The sequence below is a fragment of the Ostrea edulis genome, chromosome 3, assembly GCF_947568905.1.
Source record: "Ostrea edulis chromosome 3, xbOstEdul1.1, whole genome shotgun sequence".
Classification (NCBI taxonomy): domain Eukaryota; kingdom Metazoa; phylum Mollusca; class Bivalvia; order Ostreida; family Ostreidae; genus Ostrea; species Ostrea edulis.
The window spans coordinates 39,245,029-39,264,545 of NC_079166.1; the positions used below are offsets into that span (position 1 = coordinate 39,245,029).

The following is a 19,517-nucleotide window of genomic DNA, read 5'->3' on the forward strand; positions in this document are numbered from 1 at the left end:
ATTGTAAAGTGAAATTTTTAAAAATCTATACGAGATCCTTTGAAATGAGTGCCAGGAAAGAACAAAGTACGCTTAGCATATGATTTTGGCCTAACAAAATCAAGAAAAATAAAGTAGAAGATGACACGCTTTTACCTATGGAAGTTATTTGGTGGCAACACTCTCTCTTTAAATATACAAACGAAATGGTACCAGAACGTCACATACTAGAATAATAAACTCCCGATTTTACCCGGATCGCTATTTTTTAAAACAAAAACTTCAAATTTTTACTTACGTTTGGCAGTAGTTTGATATGTGCACATACAAGGCGATGGGTGATATTGGTGTATGTTAAACGAAATGCTTCGATTGAAAAGGAAAAATGCCTTTCATCAATCGCCTTCCCTGTGCACACTGTGAAAGAATTTGACATTTGTCGTTAATGAAAACATAATATATCCGACTTTTTGTATTATTATCAGCGTCACAAGATTTTTATGAATGTTTATATATTTTGCATATAAAAAATGAAACATATTCTTGAAAGGATTTAGTGCTTTCTTAAGTATGATACAATGTATAATCACAATAGATATTGTTCTTGGTTTTTAAGATATAACAAAAATAATCCACTATACACATTTCTCCATTTCCATCAAAACATCTACATATAAAATTCCGCTCTTTATCCAATATTCAAAGCATAGATATTTCGAATGTTATTCAAATTGAAATACGCTATATAAATGGTCAAATTTCTTTCCTTGTGACGTAGAAGTATTTAGCGAAACACATAAATCAGCCCAGTATTCGCACCAGATTGCTATAGCACTCTGTTCCGGAGATTCCAACACGGCTGAAAACACACATAGTGCTACAACAGCCCAAGAGCCCAAGAGAATAAAGGATAAAGTGAAAAACTCAGACAACTGGCCCGACTAACAAGGAACCGTGATGATGGAGCTTATACATGGATAGATTCACTTTTGCCTTACGTCAACAGACAATTATGTCCACATCATAATCGCACAAAACTTTACCCTGTTCCATTGAGAGTTTTAAATACTTATTTGAAGAAGCCAAAGCTAGTCTGTACTTGGAGTTTTCAATACCAGAATATAGACTGAACTTTATGATTATGGATGTTGCCAACCACAGGTTCTGTAATCCACCGCGCGTCATGGATGATGTTCCTTCCGAACTATGCTACCAGTTCCTTAAGATTAAATTTACAAACAAAGGAATAGATGCCGTCAACATAAGCAACATTCGCCGTAAAAGAGTTCAGTTTTGTATTCCAACATATATCAAGTTCAAGTCTAGACCCTGTATTTCCTACAAATATCCATCTACTATTGCATCCAAACTTTTTAATCATAAACAAACTTTGTAGTGCCTAAATATAGACCATCTTATATTTAATTCACCTACGTGCTCTTGTTATTCGTCTTCTTTCAACTATAGTCCAGCTGGACATGTCACTACTGGTGATGTTGATATAGTTGAAAACAAGAACCTCAAATCACTTATCTTAACGTTCTAAATACAAAGAATCTCGGTCTTTCAATTGGCGACCGAAATTCATCTCTATTATGAATTCTGTCGAAGATTATCGGCTAAATATGAAAAAGAAGAATTTGATACATTGTTAAAATGGATTTTAAATATAAGAGGAATATTAAAATCCCGCATTAGACAAATCAAAACAAAAGTACGTACCGTCTATCCTTCTGTGTTTAAAAACCAGAAGTAATAAATGAATTAGATAAGTTACATGAGGAATATGTTTTGGTTCCAGCTGAAAAAGCTTGTAATATCAGTGTCCTTGTTTGTAAGGCTCATTATTACGACTGTATTTGAAACGAACTTTGCATTAATTACACATTTGGTAATAGGACTTGTACTCAACTGCCATTTCAATAGCTGAAATTCTACAAAACCATGCTTCAGTTTTAGACACATTTAATACAGTCAATGGGTCGGATGGATATGAGTTACCATACCTATACTGGATTCCTAAACTTTACAAAAATCCTTACAAAGAAAGACACATTGCTGGATCCAGTAAATGTTCTACCAAGTCCTTATATTTGGGATGATTTCAGCTTCTCCATCGTCAACTTCCCATATTTATGTAGCAATATCCCATTATCACCTGCATATGGTGTGTATATATCTCAACTGATTCGATACGCAATTCTGCGTAAGATCATTTTTTTTTAATGGAGGCAGGCTACTGACAAACAAGTTGATAGTGCAGAGGTTTCAAAGGTATTGTTTTAAATCAGCATTTCGCAAATTAAATGATCGTTATAACGATCTAGTTTGCCAATACAACTTATCATTGGGTCAAATGCTGTCTGACATGTTTCATACCGATTGTTAGGCACACTGACTTTGACTACTGATAACTCCGTTTACCTGATCAAGATATACCGGTATACCGAGGGGTCCGTGTTTGCCCAACTCTCTGTTTGGTATTGCTTATAGGAGTTATGAGATTGATCACTGTTCGTTATCTTAACCTTTCAAAGATAAAGCTCCACAAGTATCAGAGCTTCGCGAAAAACTAGAATTATTTGATTTCATCACTGTTTGCTAAAGCCACCAATGATATGTTCTGAGAAGCTGGGTTATTTCCGGAAGCTACATAATATACCTTTCACACCATTCCAGAAAAATGATCGGGTCTGAAAAAGCTTTGTCGAATTGTACAAAATATAGCGCTGAAATTCACACAAAAGCAGAGGAGTGAATGATGTAGACAGCTTCAATGCAATAGGGGATTTTCGAGTTCTTCCATGTCCGTGTTTATTCTGCATTTAGTCACTATTACGTCATACTTTTTTTAGGCATGGTCATATCCGGTTTATCGTAGTTAACGTAAATACACAAAGTCTTGTGTAAGTATAATACATGTAGGGTCTACAACCTATTGAAATGAACGATGATTCTATGCAAGTATAATCGAACTAAAGAAATTTTTGTAATAGATAAGTGTTTCTTGTTACTTTTACCGTAAAAGTAATATACAAAGGCTATATGTAAGCTTGCGATTGGCCCTATAATCAAATTTGGAAATCCTTTCCAAAAATGTTGGTGTAGATACGTAAAAAGAATTGATCTCAAGCTCTTGAAAGTCAATCGCCTATTGGTAAAGAAAACTGACTGAATGACTAAGTTGTCCGAAATCATCAATAAAATTGTGGGGGAAAATTAAATGAGGACATATACCAGCTATTGAATGTTATTATGACATGATTTATCTTTATAAATATTGGGCACCATTGGAATGAACGGCGACTTCAGCATTGCAAATCCGATAATGGATATATCGGTACTTCTGAGGCATGCACGTAGAATGAGGGAGGGGGAGGGAATGGTCCCCATTCTAACAACCATAACTTTCTATTATTTATATATACAAATAAAGATATATTTCGTGAGACAACCACCAAGCCCCCCCCCCCCTCCCCCCCCCTTCCGACTTTTTATGGCGACAGAAGTGAATGGTACGAATGCAATTTATGAAGTGAATCGTGAATCCATAATATGTTCTCCCTACGATTCAAGTGATCAGAATGGGGGGGGGGGGGGGGGGGGGAGCGGGATTCTTATGCAATATACATGATACGCTACCCCCCCCCCCCCCCCCCCGACGGCGTTGGCACGATAAGGAACCCTCACTGCTACGGCCCTGAGTGCTAAGCATGGGTCTAAATTTGCGGTACTTAACCTAAAGCTGTTGGTGTCTTAAAATGAGTGAAAACTCCTCGACGAGTCGTAAAAACAATCAATCATTCAACCCCCCCCCCCTCCTGAATTTTAAAAGGTGTGAAAAAATATATATTGAGGTATAATAAGTCGTATGTCACTACTTAACCTTCATCCATGCATTTCAAATTTGAAAGATTTTAAATATTAGTCAAAAGAACATGTTAGGATTTGTTTGTTTTGATATATTTATCTATTGTTGTCAAGAATTTTAGACAAAGTAGTGTGAAGCCTGAAGGCCTCTTCTCACCCCCCCCCCCTTCCCTGAAGAACTATGTTACGTGCCTGTTTTCCCCTCTTGAGTAAATCCGTATTACATCCCTCTGCCACACACCAATGGCACTGGTACTTAAATTCGGTATCAAAATCATTGAGTAAAATAAATGAACGAACTCGTCTAATTGTTAGCTAAACCGGAAGAAAGCATGCCTAAAAAAATCGCCAAATCACGTGACTTAGGTAGATTCTAAAACACAAAATATGCACGGAACGGAAGAACTCGAAAATCCCCTATTCAAGGAGAAATTCAAGGGAAAAGAAAAATGGAAAGGATCATGGGTGATTATCAATAAGAACTATATACAAGTTTAAATCTGAACTTGACAATGTCTTCAAACTTTATTTGATTCTATTCCTTAATTGCTCGAGTTTATGGTAAAAGGGAAGTTGGTATATGAGTTACTTAAAGATGCAAAGTTTGATATACCCGGTAATTTTATTGAAAAGAATAAAGTAATAATTTACAACGACATGGATTTAAGATTCACGCGCATAACTTCTCTAATTCTGTGTATAGCATAAGTGTATCTATATTGTTTAAAGAAAATCTTTGTATTGATTGATTGATTGATTGATGTTTTCCGCCACACTCAACAATTTTTCAGTTATCTGGTGGCGCCGTTTTTATTGGTGGAAGAGAGAACCCAGACACAATATACCTGGGAAGAGACCACCAACCTTCCGAAAGTAAACTGGGAACTTTCTCACTTACCGGCGCGAGCGGGATTCGAACCCGCACCGACAGAGGTGAGAGGCCGCGATTTTGAACGTGATGCTCTAACCACTCGGCCATGAAGGCCCCTTTGTATTGAAGCATTTAAACACATTGATTCAATTTATGGTAAAAAATTACTGGTAAGCCACAAAATTATGTTCTAGATCTCATAAAATTCTAAGTTTGGTAGATTATTATATACCGTCCACCACCATCCCCACCCCCACCCCCCAAAAAACCCCGAAAATCAAAAGCTACAAAATCTACAAAAAATGTGATCATGGGTCAGCAAAAATGCTTTGAGTGCAGATAATCTAATTGTATGTAGCAATTTCAACGGTCAAATATAAAGTGCGGAAAATGATGACGTAAGTCTTTAAGGTGGCTTCTTAAGCTAAAATTGTATTTCATGTCTCGTTAAAACACTTCGAATGAAGTATGATTTCACCATGGAAAGAATGATACAAGCTGAAAGGTGAAGAAAGGGAACAGTGATCAATCTCATAACTCCTATAAGGAATACAAAACAATGTTGGACAAATACGGACCCCTTGAGATACCTGATTTGGGATCAGGTGCCTAAAACAGGGGTGTGATGGACATCCTCTGATTGGCCCAATTTTCGAAAACATCAAACACTCAAGTTCACGAGTTTCTTAAAATAAGTATAAACAATATGATCTATACGCTTCCTGTTTTTACCTTTTGAGCAGTTTAAATTCTTTGGGTAATTTTGTTTATTTTCAGCAATCATTTAAATTGAAAAAGGGATATGTTGTTGTTGGTTATAATTGTTTAGTTTGAAAGAAAGAACATCGAAGCTAAATTTGAAGTCAAAATGCATTATTTACGACCCCGTGTTAATTGAATAGGCGGATCATGTAGTTATCCTCATACATTCCACCTTTAAGGAAATACGCTCCTGAACTTTTGAGCACAACTGCGCAGGATGCTACAACTAAGTATTTACTGGTTCAATACTGATCCCATTGGTGCAAACATATGCTACATCTATTACTAAACCCTATCCAGTTGTGTAAATTAGAATTTTGAAGAGTTTGGCAGGGACTACATTCTGTGGCGGAAGGATTGATTAATCAAAAACTTCTTAATCTATATGATATAACAATTTGTTGTTTTTTAAAACTCCAATACGTGTATTTCAGTTTCATAAATGACATAAGTAATTGAGACTTGGAATTAGATCAAATGTTGTTATTTATTAATTTGCTTGATATTTTTCCAATAAAAAAGAACAATTCATACAAAAACAATTGTAGAAAAATTCAGTATTTTTGCAAATAACTTAAAAATTTGAACTTTAACCCCACTTTTTTAGTTCCATTCTAAATTCTGAGATAGGAGCTTGAAAATAATGTTAAATTTTAGAAATTAAACTTTTTTATCTGTAGTGTTAGAGGACATGATCATATAATTATTTTATGTAATGAGTCCCGTGGGGATCCAGGTTAGAATAGATACTCAATACTCCCTTGCTTGTCGTAAGAGGCGACCAAATGGGGCGGTCCTTCGGACGAGACCGCAAAAACCGAGGTCCCGTGTCACAGCAGGTGTGGCACGATAAAGATCCCTCCTTGCTCAATGACCATAAGCGCCGAGCATAGGCCTAAATTTTGCAGCCCTTCACCGGCAGTTGTGACGTCTCCATATTAGTGAAATATTCTCGAGAGGGACGTTAAACAATATTCAATCAATCAATTTTATGTAATGATTGATTTGTGTTGCTTATGTTGTGTTGACACCAGCAGACAAATCAAGTATAATTGAATAAATCTTGAATCAATTTAGAACACTGTAGCTCAATACATGCAACAAGCAATGCGACCCCAGTTTTAATTTCCTAATTCTCCTTCAATGTAGAAATCGAAAACACACTTCCCCTAAAAATTACATTACTCCAGATCTCAAATGCGAACCTCTTTAAAGAATTCAACGAGATCCGTCTCTTTTTTCACGCTGTATTTCCATATTCTGTATTGTAGATGCATATAAAATGTCACAAAAGATTCCTTCTTACAGATTCCATATGCGCATGGAAATAGATAAACCTCTATGTATTTGCAGGCAAGTTGACACAGGACAGCGATAAGATCGAGACCCTCTAAAGTCTGAAGTTTTACTTCCCGAATATTTCATACAGAATTAAAAATCATACACTTTATGTGAAAGTCGTTGGTAGTTTAAATAAATGTGTAGTTATACATTGTGATGTTGATTAATGACAAACTTCGGTTAGGAATATGGTGTTAGATATTTTGTATATGATTTTGATATTGATTTTTTATGAACATATAAAATAATACGATTGGGCAGAGAGAATTGTCATATGAACAATTTTTAAGTCCCCTGTATTGATAAGTCTTATATGACCTTCCTGTAAAAACAGTTCCCTTCCCCGTCACTATACATGTACCTCCCCTAATACTTATATAACTCACTATAAGGGGACTTTTTTTTCAAAGAAATCGTACTACAACAAAAAATTGCTATGATAAACATGGCACTGCAAACCAGACTATACCATATGTGGCTTATATGTCACAAAACTACATCAGAATCTTTTCTCTTGACATGCTGGGGTTCTAGATCAGATACATATAATTCCATATTTTAGCTTGAATATTATTGATGACTTGCACTGTAATGCATATCATTGAGATCAACCGTCATGACCATATTACTATCTGAATGCACTAGTACTGTATAGATATCAACGCTTATCAGTCTGAGAATACTCTGTCTGTCTGTTTTTAAGAGGGCGTTCAGACATGATTCTACTCGTGTTCCGTGTTTTTCTGGTGTTTACTTTTCTTGAAATAACGTTAGCCAAAACATGTGACGAAAGACTTGAGAATCTTGAGAATCTATTTGATAGTCTTCAATTAAAACTTGAAGACCAGGCTTTTGCTAACAACGGTTTAGGAAACAGTGGAAAGGATGCGTTAAAGATGAAGCTCGAAAAAGAAAAACGGGATCTGGAAAGAAGAGTAGTAAGCCTTGAGGAAGCTCTAACTGACTCCAATAGACAAATGCACCTCCTTAAAGCTAGAGTCTCAGAATTAGAACGTAAAAACCAAAAACAAGAAACCAGACTAGCAACTGTCGAAATGAATAATCGAGTGTTTGAAATGAAAAGTTCAAAATGGGAGACATTTCTTAACAGAAATGCACAAAAGCAGACGAAACAAATCGAAATCGCTAATGAAAATGACAGTCCACCAAACCCTTTTGGAAGGTCTTCATCAAATGGTGAGGATTTCTCAGAAACAAAAGGAGAGCTTCCGACGACCAAAATCAAACACGAGGTGCCAGTTCAGGGATATTCACAAATGGATGATGTACCAAACGTGGTAGTGGAAAAACGCGGTGAGATTCTCGTTGGCATTGATACCTTTTTAATGCTACATGTATGAATTGGTAATGGGTTGATCTTGCGACGAGAGTACCGACAAAGCATTAGGGGGGTGTTACAAATATACAAACATATTCTTCCTTCTTCAATTGTTGCCGTCCATAAAAATGCTGGTAACTTCTAAAGGGGACGACATAGCAGTAGAATCTTCTTGCTAAAGTAAAATCAAAGTACAGAATTTACTCCTGCTGCGAGTTGAACGTTTTCAAACATTTCCGGAAAACGAATCACTGTATATCTCAAAGATATACGGTATGTTTTTTTCTTTAAAAAATGAGTTTAGAGTTGCTTTATTTTCCCTTATTTTTCGCAGTTAACATTGAGTCAATGAATTTCTAGAATAATTTGTTTTACTATATGCAGATATGTCGCCGCTATTTGCAGAAACAGGCACGTTATATCTTAGCCTTCAACACCTGTAAACAGCACTGAACTAGTCCATATATTGCCTAATGTATAGCTCTAGTAATTCATGCATTTTTGATATGCATGGAGTCAAGGATGGTATTGAGTATAAAAGATGAAGATAACGAACAGTGATCAATCTCACAACTCCTATAAAGAATAGAAAATAGAGAGTTGGACAAACATTGACCCCTGGATATACCAGAAGTGAAATCAGGTACCTAGAAGGAGTATATCTTAAATTGCAACCCCGCTAATCAGCAATGAACTAGTCCATGTGATGCTTGTTTACAAATATCAAAGAAAACACTTATGTAAATTCATTACGTAAAACGGACATAATTATCTGTTTATATAGTGCTCTTAATTTGAAATAGTATCTCTTTGTTTTATATTATAGCTTTTGAATATAATATTATATTGTTTGGATAACGTTTTCTGGGATATAGATATGCATGATACATCGACGAAGACGAGACTCACACTAACGATTATGCAATATATCCATGTGTGCAATATGTGATGGCCTAATGTTGAACTAAGGAAAACACCCCATTTTCCTTATGGATCAGTCTACATGTATACATGTAAATATTCTGTGTATCATTCTTTTCAGGACTTCAAAGGTCACAGAGTGTTTCCCCTGGTGGTGTTGCATTTACAGCATACGTATCAACACGTGAGACTGAGTTATCAAAAGACCACACCATTAAATTTGACAGCATTGTGACAAACATCGGCAATCATTACAATCCCTTCTCTGGAATTTTCATTGCTCCACAACATGGCGTCTATGTCTTTACTTGGAACCTTTATTGTAAAGCCGAGGGCTATATATATTCCCATGTTGTCGTCAATGCTAATGCTGTAGGCGGAGCGTATACATCGGCTTATGGTGCGACAGATGTGAGAACTACAACAGGAATCGTGGTGGTGGAGGTCAACCAGGGAGATGTGGTTTTTGTTCGCACGCATCCATTGAATGGTCACAATGGTAATCTCTTTAGTGGTCCAGACTCGCGATCGTCTTTCAATGGATGGAAACTATTCTGATATCATTACATTAAAGCATTCAAAATGTAAATCTTACATTTGATCACTCATTTGAATGAAATATTATGATAATGAAAAGTACATATATCTAGAGATGATGGACTGTTCTTCGGCGTTGGTTACACACATTTTAGGTCTCGTGATTAAAAACTGGTGACCTATTTAGTATTACAATTGGTCAGCGTCCGTCATGCGTTAACAATTGAACATTTTAACTTTTGGATGGCTACCATTCTTTTCAAATTTGGTATGAAGCATCTTTGAGACAAGTGGGGGATATTGTAAATCTTGGGACTCCTGCAGCCCTGGGGCCTTTAGATCGGGGTAAAAACTGCCAAAAATCGACAAATATCTGAGGTCCCGTGTCAAAGCAGGTGTGGAACGATCCTTCACTGCTCAAAGGCCGTTAGCGCCGAACATGGACCTAAATTTTGCAACTCTTCACCGGTAATGGTGACGTCTCCATATGAGTGAAAGAATTTGTAGAGGGACATTTCAAACGATCTACAATCAAGTAAAGTAATAGTTCAGCTCTGAAGGAGAAAACGGACTGTGCCACAACATATACCAGAAGTGGTGTAAATCAAATGTAGATTCTAAATATTATAAAGAACTTTTAGTAAATTTTAAATCGCAAAACTTCTTTTTAATTAACAACATCAAAACGTATGGATTTTCATCACTTTACATGACAATTCTTCACGATAAATCAAAGACTATACTTTTTGACATCATAGGCAGTTGCTTCTTCAACAAAAATGGAAAAAGGAAATATTCGTATCTAGTGATCAGTCATCCAAAGTATTACTTCGTCGAACACCACTCTGATTCCACTCAAAGTACTCTGAAGTTGAAATAAAAGATATGCTGAAGTTCCTCATTGACAATATATGTATCTTCGTAGTCTTTAGTGATCAGGTCCTGCAACAGTTTATTCAAAAGCTTTGATATGAGAAGAAAACATTTCTTGTTTCCGTCTCGACATTTAGATATATCGACGACGTTTTATTTAATAACGATACTCATTTTCATCCAATTGCCACTCTGAATCCACGCACATGTACTCTGAAGTTGAAATAAAAAATATACTGGAGTTCCTCGTTGACAATATATTCGTGGTCGTTGGTGATCAGATTTTCCAACACTCTGTTGGAATTCCCATGGGCACGAATTGTGCTCCTTTGTAAGCTGAACTGTTTTTACACTCCTATGAAGCAGAATTTATTCAAAAATTTCTACGTGAGAAGAAAAAAGCCCTTGCTGTGGCCTTCAATTCGGCATTTAGATATATCGACGACGTTTCATTTATTAACAATGATAATGTTCTTAATATGTCAATTCGATATACCCCTGTGAACTCGAAATAAATGGCACCACAGCGTCCTCTACATCTATTACGTACTTAGATAATTAATTTAAAATAGATATTAACGGCAAATAAACCACTCAACTTTTTGACAAACAGGATGATTTCATCGTCGATCCAGGTTAGAACAGATCCTCAGTACCACTTGCTTGTCGTAAGAGGCGACTAAATAGGGCGTTGTTCGGATGAGACCGCAAACACTGAGGCCCTGTGTCACAGCAGGTGTGACACGACAAAGATCCCCCCTGCTCAAAGGTCGTAAGCGCCGAGCATATACCTAAATTTTGAGGCCCTTCCCTGGCAATGGTGACATCTCCATATGAACGAAAAGTCTCGAGAGGGACGTCAACAATATACAATCAACCATCGTCAGCTTCTCGTATTTATTTAGCAATATACAATTATCACCTGCATATCGTGTGTATATATCCCAACTGATTCGATGCGTATGATCAGCCTTTAAATCGAGACAGGCTACTGACAAACACGTTGATGCTATAGGAGTTTCAACAGTCTCGTTTAAAGTCAACATTTCACATATTATATGGTCGTTTTAATGATATAGTTTGTCAATACAACCTATCATTGGGTCAAATGCTGGCTGATGTGTTGCATAACGATTGTTAGGCCATTCTTGGTACACTGATTATGACTACGGGATTATTCCGTTTACCGGTATTTGATCGAAATATAGGGCGCACGGCCGGTGTGACCAGTTGACATAAGATGTTTCCTCCTCCTAGGCACCTAATTCCACCTCTGGTATATCCTGGGGTTCGTGTCTTCCCAACTCTCTATTTTGTAGTACTCATACGAGTTATGAGATTGATCACTGTTCGTTATCTTCACCATTCATACTCTAAAATCAATAAAGTGCCGCTGGACACAAGAAAAAAGAGCCCCCCCCCCCCCCCCCCCCGAGATATGAGAGAAAATGTTCTCTAATAAGTAACCATGAAATGTTCTTGTAATTCCATCTTCAGGTTTGCAGAAAAGCGGTAAAACTTCCCCATAAAACCCCGGGTTTTACTGCCCTCGGATGGAATTACCTTATATTTGATGGTTACTCATGAAGGAGTTTTATACTCCTGTGGAACTTGAAATCAAAGACACCGCTTAGTCTTCCAGATCTGCTTCTAATTTGGATATTTGATAGAAAATACATGTTAGTGGCAAACCAAGATCACAACTTTATGACAAAGGAAATGAATTGAGCTTCTGCATCGTTAACTTCCAATATTTGTGAAGCAATATTCCCTTATCACCTGTATGTCAACTGATTCGATGGCGATTACACGTTCTGTATATTATCATTGTGTGAATGACGTCGGACTACTGACAAATAAGTTGATATTACAGGAGGTTTAACAGTCTCGTTTAAAGCCAGCATTTTGCAAATTCTGTTGTCGATCAGTTTGCAAATACAATCCGTCAATGGATAAAATGCTGAGACTCGTTCATTAACATTTTTATGAACACAAAACTCGTTTAATTAGATTGTAGTCATGCATGAAATCTAATACAATAAGCCGCCTAGACTGTCGAAACGCAAAACATCAATTTACATTTTGCACTCTTGCATGCACTTCAAATGTTGAATTTTAATTCAGTGAGGTTTGATACTCTATATGTACCTGGGAGTCAATCAATGTGTCTTTTTTCATTTACATATGTATTGCACAGGTATCATCATGGTGTTAATTTGCTATGACTGTTTACTGCCCAAATGTTTACACACTCAGCATGGTTCTTGACAGGTACCATGCAATCCTGTCAAACAACATAACATACTTTAAAAAATATATCTGCTGCAGGAATAATGACATTAGAATCTATGAACAAATCAAATCTAAATAAAGGTTCTAAGCCAGTGGGAAACAAAGTGACCAAGTTTACTTTTACTTTTTTCGAATGCAATAATTCTATATATTACCGATACAAAATGTTCGAAACATACATACATTATACAAACAAATGGCGAAATTAATAAAACATTATCACTGATATGCTATCAGAAACAGTTGACATGTAAGATACATGAACATGTAGCATAGGATTTTAACTGGTAAAATAAATTGACCATTTATATATGATTATATTTTCAAGAGTGTTGTTCATTGTGTATTCCTTGCATAATTTTCTTTTGATAAACTTTTACAAGTAAATGGTTTTAATGGCCACCGTGTCCCCCGGTGCAACAGCCATGATCACTGTAGCGTTTACACCATCGGCCATGACCTCTACAATCCCCGTTAGTGCTACACATGTCTTTGTGTGGACACACGTGGACTTTAGAATGGCTTGGTTTTGTTGCTGTACAGCAGGAATGGTCTCCGTAGTCCACACACGTTCGGCCGCTACCACAATTGGTTGTTTTGGTACATACATCAGCTGGATCACAGACGTGAGGGGACGGTGTTCCGGTAGGTGGTTCTGACTTGGTTCCGCTTGATTGATTCGAATCTGAGCAGCATTTGTGATCCCCATAGTCTAAACATGTACGCCCCTTGCCACACTGAGAGTCAGTTGTACACATGTCGGCATGAGCGCAGACATGTGGAGATTGGGCCAATCCTGAAAGGGTAAAAAATCATAAATGGATTTATATTATTAACAAAATCATGTTCGCATTACAAAAACCATATATATTTACCCAGATAATGTAGATACATGTATGTCACAATATAGATCTGGCAAAAATAAAAAAAAATCTACACAAATAGTAGTATGATAAACATATCACAAAGCCGATGGAGTATATACATGTATTTATTTGGATTCTAACATTTTTATACCATTGATAATTTCTAACTCATATGAAGTTTATGTACCGGTATAATAGATTTCGTTATTTCATAATTATTTAGACGATGATGCATTTCAAACAGTTTAAAACATTGTTTTATAATTGAACGAAATACATAATGGCAAATACAATTTATCAGCTTAGTTATGAACTCTTTCCCTTTAAGGATATTTTTAAGATCCCATTTTCATAATGTACAAGTAGAATTATTCACGTTATCAAGAAATTATAAAAATATATGAACGCCTTACCATATTTTACACAGAGTAGTCCTAATATAAGAACGGCGGCTGTCTCTTTCACCATGGTCAATTATCTTGTGAGGAACGAGAGATTGTGAATTAATGTATTCCTGTCATCTATCTGTCAGGAACTCCCTAACAAAAACCATTGTCTTGCTGTGGTTTTATGGTTACATAATGAAGATTTCTGACAATTTTGTATACAGAAACTGTTGGTATTTTTTGGCTTGATTTTCATTGAAGATGACATATCGTTGTAAGACTGAAGCAGTCTGTACAGTTTTGTGGCTGTTTTATTTAAATTTTAGTGCCAACTTATCTCCATACAAAGAGAAACCTTTCTTGTTTGTGATGAATGTGACATTAATTATATAATATCTCACATATATGAGCACGTATCTGCATATGAAAATACATCAATGAAAGGAAACGTTTTTGCACTATAATAAATTCGAATGACTTTGTTTTTATAGATTGTGAATGACTGATTTTTTTTCTTTTCTGTTTTTCGTTTGTTTGTTTTTCGTCCCTTATTTCAATCATGAAGATGATTTTTTTAATCGCTATCTCATTTAATTCAAACTTTATCTAATACTGACACAAGTCTTCAAATCTATTCGCATTCGTAATTCAAAAAGTTGTTCTCTTCACACAGTAATGGTGCTACATTTAACAAATTCAAGGGAGGTAACTAAGATATTCGACAACACGCTCCGATCTGTTTAATTATTGACCGTATGTACTGTTTATGGTTTTAGGAAGACGACCGTGATAAACTGCAGGACTAATTGTTTTCCGCTCTGCTCTCAGAACTATTTCCGATAAAATTGTAACACAATATGTATCATGCTTTACATATCCTAAGTCAGAATCTGACTTTTAAAGAAATTTATTAAGTACAGCAAGTCATGCAAAATTTTGTTTGTTTCTATTCATATTTACAGTTAGACAATTAAAACATTAATCAGTTATGCAGACGCAATAAATCACGAACACTGGCAGTTTTTGTCATGGCTTTTTATATAAATCCAACGATCCATGGAACAGTAATATGAACGTCTTGAATAAGTGACTATACACAACAATGAAGTGAATATAAGGTTTGACATAGTAATTCTTACGTGTTAATGAGGCGGAATCTAATTGGTTACATGCACAATGACAACGATACAGAATGATGATTATGGTATGCAAAAACAATGATCTGCAGCGACTTTCTCAATAGTGTATGGCGTAACAAGTTCAAGGTAAACGATAAATGCCAGAATTCCAATTACTGGGCCCAGGCCCAGGAAAATAACGAAAAGTCTATGCATGGCAGACTTCTAACATCAATATTTGGCCAAAAAATATCACGAGTCCCATGATAACAATCCTTCTATATTATAAAGCCACGACACTTTTGGTTGTATACAGTTGAATATCTCTGGCGGTTGCCCAAAACCTGAAAAAAGTAAAAAAATAATAATAAAAATACACCCCCCCCCAAAAAAAACCCACGCAACAACAAACTTGCAAATAAATACATGAATATGAAATGCAGAAATGGTAAGGGCGACCAAAAGGATGTACATATAACACACATGCTCGGATTATAGGGATAAAAGTAGACACCAAACATTTTGCATCTCTCGTGTTACACACGAGTTTTTTTTCATTTATTTTAAATCTTATTTTACCAGGTATAATGTTGAAACAAGTGAATATCGTAAGGTGGAGCTTCCCCTAAAAATGTTGTTTTTCTCATGAAGTTCTCTAGTGACCTTAAACCTTCTGACCCCAAAATCAATCGAGATTTTTTCCCCTTATAATGAAGCTATATCTGAAGTATTAATCGAGCCGAAAGTGTCTTCTGGATACATAGGAAAATGATATGAAATGACAATCTTTAAGTCAGTACCTTTCGTATTTTTAGAATTGAACATCACCAAACCTCATAGTTATAACTTCATACGAGTATGTATCGACATATATTTCAATGAATGAAACAGCAGGTGTCGTTAAAAGATGATGCACTGTGTAAGATAGATCTGTTTTACAAATTTTAAATGATTAAAACCCGGAACCATTGTTCTTGAGGTATCTCTTTGATATATCAGTGACGGATTTAGGGGGGGGGGGGGCGCAGCCGGCGCCTACCTTAAATTTTCAAATTTAAGGTAAATTGTTGTCTCTTGTTTAGAAAAATATACTAAACGATAAAAGAAGCAATGCTTTCTTCCACTCCCGGAGAAATAAATGACAAAATCTTTATAAAATAAAATAAAATCTGTAAAATCCAGACCCCAGACCCCCTGCCTCATAAAGTTGCGCCCCCGTAACCGGAATTCCTGGATCCGCCCCTGCATATAATATACATACGACTAGATGAACGCCCGCATAAGAGGACGAAATCATAATAAGTATACACAATAAATAATATTGCATCGAGGAGATGCATTTTTAAAATTATATTTTTGAATTATTGAGCACAATGTTAAATGAACAATATCTTTAATTCAAATGAATTGAAAAACAATATTTGAATTAGTTATGCTATTGATAATATATATCGTAAATAAAACTTGAATGGGAAATAACATGGACCTTCAAAATTTGTTCCTTATCATTAGTTAATTTGTGACTTAATGATATCATAAACTAAATTGTTTAATACACACTGTATATCAACAACTGAACGAAGAGTTGTCTAAAACATCAATGCACCAGTAATAAGAAATTATCTTTATTTCAATGAGAGAGCAGTAAATCAATACACTTCTTCAATAACAATGGGAATATGGAAGGGGGGGGGGTAACAATTAAATCATACACAATAGTTTGGGGTATTCCCCGAACGTCGACTTTCTGAAAACTTTTAATTATGTAAAGGGATTGAGGGGACATCTAAGGGGATTACAGGTAGAGTTTACCTGGATAATGAAGAATTAATAAAGTACCAAAAAATCAGAATATTTAGATTTAAAAAAACATGACCCACGAACCATGAAAAATGGCCTAGCCTGGGATATTGATAATTTCCGAATATAATAATCTTTGGGATATAGGCTTTCTAGAAATGTTTTTCTTTTTTTCATATATTCTATACTTTTTTGTTAATATGACGTTGAATATTGTGGTATTTAATGTTAAAAAATTAACATTTCGGGATACACGTCACAACAATAAACCTCCAATGACCATGTACAATGTACATGAACCTATAAATTTCTGAATATATCAAGTTATATGCACTCAAATAGCTAGAATGGCTTATTCAATAATTATAATAAGCATTTTTGATCAAATTTGGGAAATAGAAATAAGAAATATTTTGGAAATGATGTTCAAAGCCGTGATTGTTCAACTTTACTTTTAAATTATTTTTTACTTGAATTTTAAAATACTGAAATAAAAAGAATAAATATAGTATGTAGTCTATTTACATGGTGAAAGAAGTGAATCATTGGAACAATTCTGTTTCATATCATATTCCATAGTTTTTGGGTTTTTTTTTTTTTTTTTTTTTTTTTTTTTTTTTTAGTATTAAAACAACCGAGTATCGATATCAATGGAAACGAAATAAGTTGACACCGCGTCTCGTCAAAACATGTTCAATTCGAATTTACTCGGAATTACACGTTCAACGAGCATTTGCTGTGAAACCTGATTAAAGGAAAATTACTGTAGACACCTAATAGTAAGTATCAAATGATCTGTTTTGTTACATGTACATGTAGATTTTATAGCGTGAATAATAACAACACAACACCGATATACATAGGCGTAGCTTCGGTTCGAATATTACCGAGGCAGGGGGTCTGGGGGCAATCAGGTTTCACAGCAAATGCGGTTATGACTAGATGGTATCCCTCAAAAGCAGGTGACCCACGAGTTACTTGCCCCTGATCATAGATAGAAAGATAAGTCGTACGTCGAATAATTTCGTAAAGAAATGTGTTTACGATAAAGAAGGCAAAGAAAATTGTTGGGATTTTTTTTCCTAATTAAGATTACTAATTAAACCCTAATTAGCTGAACTATTAAAAATGTAAGAAATAAATAAAGCAATGAACGCAATATGGAGAGAAATACGATTTGATAGAAAGTATACAGAGTATTATTTAATTAACATAATTAATCAAACCCTAATTCTCTCAGATGTTAAAAACAGTAAGAAATTTGATATAAAAAACTGTAAGGGGCGAGATCAACAGATTGATTTCGGATAAAAATCTAAATTCAAATAGTTAGGGGGAGGAGGGGGTGTTGTGTTAAAACTTCTGTAAGTTTCTCTCATCCGACATCGATTACACATTAGTCGAAAAAGGAGAAAGACAAGTGACTGTTAAAACTACATGACGATATTACATTTTAATGAACATTTGATAGTTTTAATCTACACTTTCATTTGTGAATAAACAGAAGATAGGGTATACAGAGTTATTTATACTCGTTTGTTCTTACTTGTTAATCGATTATAGTTTAAACACTCATCATATCTAGTTTAGGGGGTCGTTGTGGGGGCGGATAGGGGGGGGGACGTAAAAATTATGTGAATTTAGTTTTTTTGTCAGACATTGAACTTTCGATCTCGCCCCTAGGAAGTAGATAAAACAGCGAATGCAACATGGAAAAAAATAATATTTAATAAGAAGTCTTATTAAAAGCAAAACTGATGATATCTAGCGGTGGTCAAAGTAACATATCTTTAGAAATTATTTTTGAAAGTACAGAAGGGTATTTTTGATCAAAAGTTAATCATAGAAATTATTTTAATTACCCGCCCCCCTCATTCAGTACACAAAATCAACTCAAAACTTTCATTCAACATTATAACTCACTAAAAAGACCATTCCTCAAAACCTGCTTTTGGATATCGAGTTAATTATTAAGACCAAACTAACTCAAGATCCAGGGCGATATAAACACCTACTTTTGAGGGATACCAGATAAGCTTTGCCACCCAGCGAAGCCTATGCTAGCCCTGCCTTTCAGGGATACCAAGTTACTTAATAAGGCTCAACTAGCCCAGGTTCCCGGGAGATCTAAACATCTACTTTTGAGGGATACCAGATAAGCTTTGCCACCCAGCGAGCCCTATGCTAGACCTGCCTTTCAGGGATACCGAGTTAATTATCAAGGCTCAACTAGCCCGGGTAACCGGGCGATCTAAACACCTACTTTTGAGGGATACCAGATAAGCTTTACCACCCAGCGAGCCCTATGCTAGACCTGCCTTTCAGGGATACCGAGTTAATTATCAAGGCTCAACTAGCCCGGGTAACCGGGCGATCTAAACACTTACTTTTGAGGGATACCAGATAAGCTTTACCACCCAGCGAGCCCTATGCTAGACCTGCCTTTCAGGGATACCGAGTTAATTATCAAGGCTCAACTAGCCCGGGTTCCCGGGCCCTAAAGTCACCTACTTTTGAGGGATACCAGATAAGCTTTACCACCCTGCGAACCCTATGCTAGAC

The 19,517-nt window shown here is 35.8% G+C and overlaps 3 protein-coding genes across 3 annotated transcripts in view; 2 read left to right on the forward strand and 1 right to left on the reverse strand.

Moving 5' to 3' along the window:
* The first annotated feature begins 7,474 nt into the window (after positions 1-7,474).
* On the forward strand, positions 7,475-9,672 carry LOC125676505 (collagen alpha-1(X) chain-like). The gene is made up of 2 exons (XM_056160669.1): positions 7,475-8,137; positions 9,205-9,672. Exons 1-2 carry the CDS (start codon positions 7,540-7,542, stop codon positions 9,639-9,641), a joined length of 1,035 nt encoding a protein of 344 aa, XP_056016644.1. The 5' UTR covers positions 7,475-7,539; the 3' UTR covers positions 9,642-9,672.
* A 3,123-nt stretch (positions 9,673-12,795) lies between these two features.
* Positions 12,796-14,225, reverse strand: LOC125673142 (uncharacterized). Its single transcript, XM_048909523.2, has 2 exons — positions 14,065-14,225; positions 12,796-13,581 (listed from the first exon to the last, which is right to left on the reverse strand). The coding sequence occupies exons 1-2, from the start codon at positions 14,117-14,119 to the stop codon at positions 13,178-13,180; spliced, it is 459 nt and encodes a 152-aa protein (XP_048765480.1). The 5' UTR covers positions 14,120-14,225; the 3' UTR covers positions 12,796-13,177.
* Positions 14,226-17,587: 3,362 nt separating this feature from the next.
* The window catches only part of LOC125673130 (heat shock 70 kDa protein 12A-like), a 30,730-nt gene continuing 28,800 nt past the window's right edge, over positions 17,588-19,517 (forward strand). The window contains exon 1 of the mRNA XM_056160668.1: positions 17,588-17,734. The gene's annotated coding sequence lies outside the window, so the exon portion shown is untranslated. The remainder of the gene's footprint in view (positions 17,735-19,517) is intronic.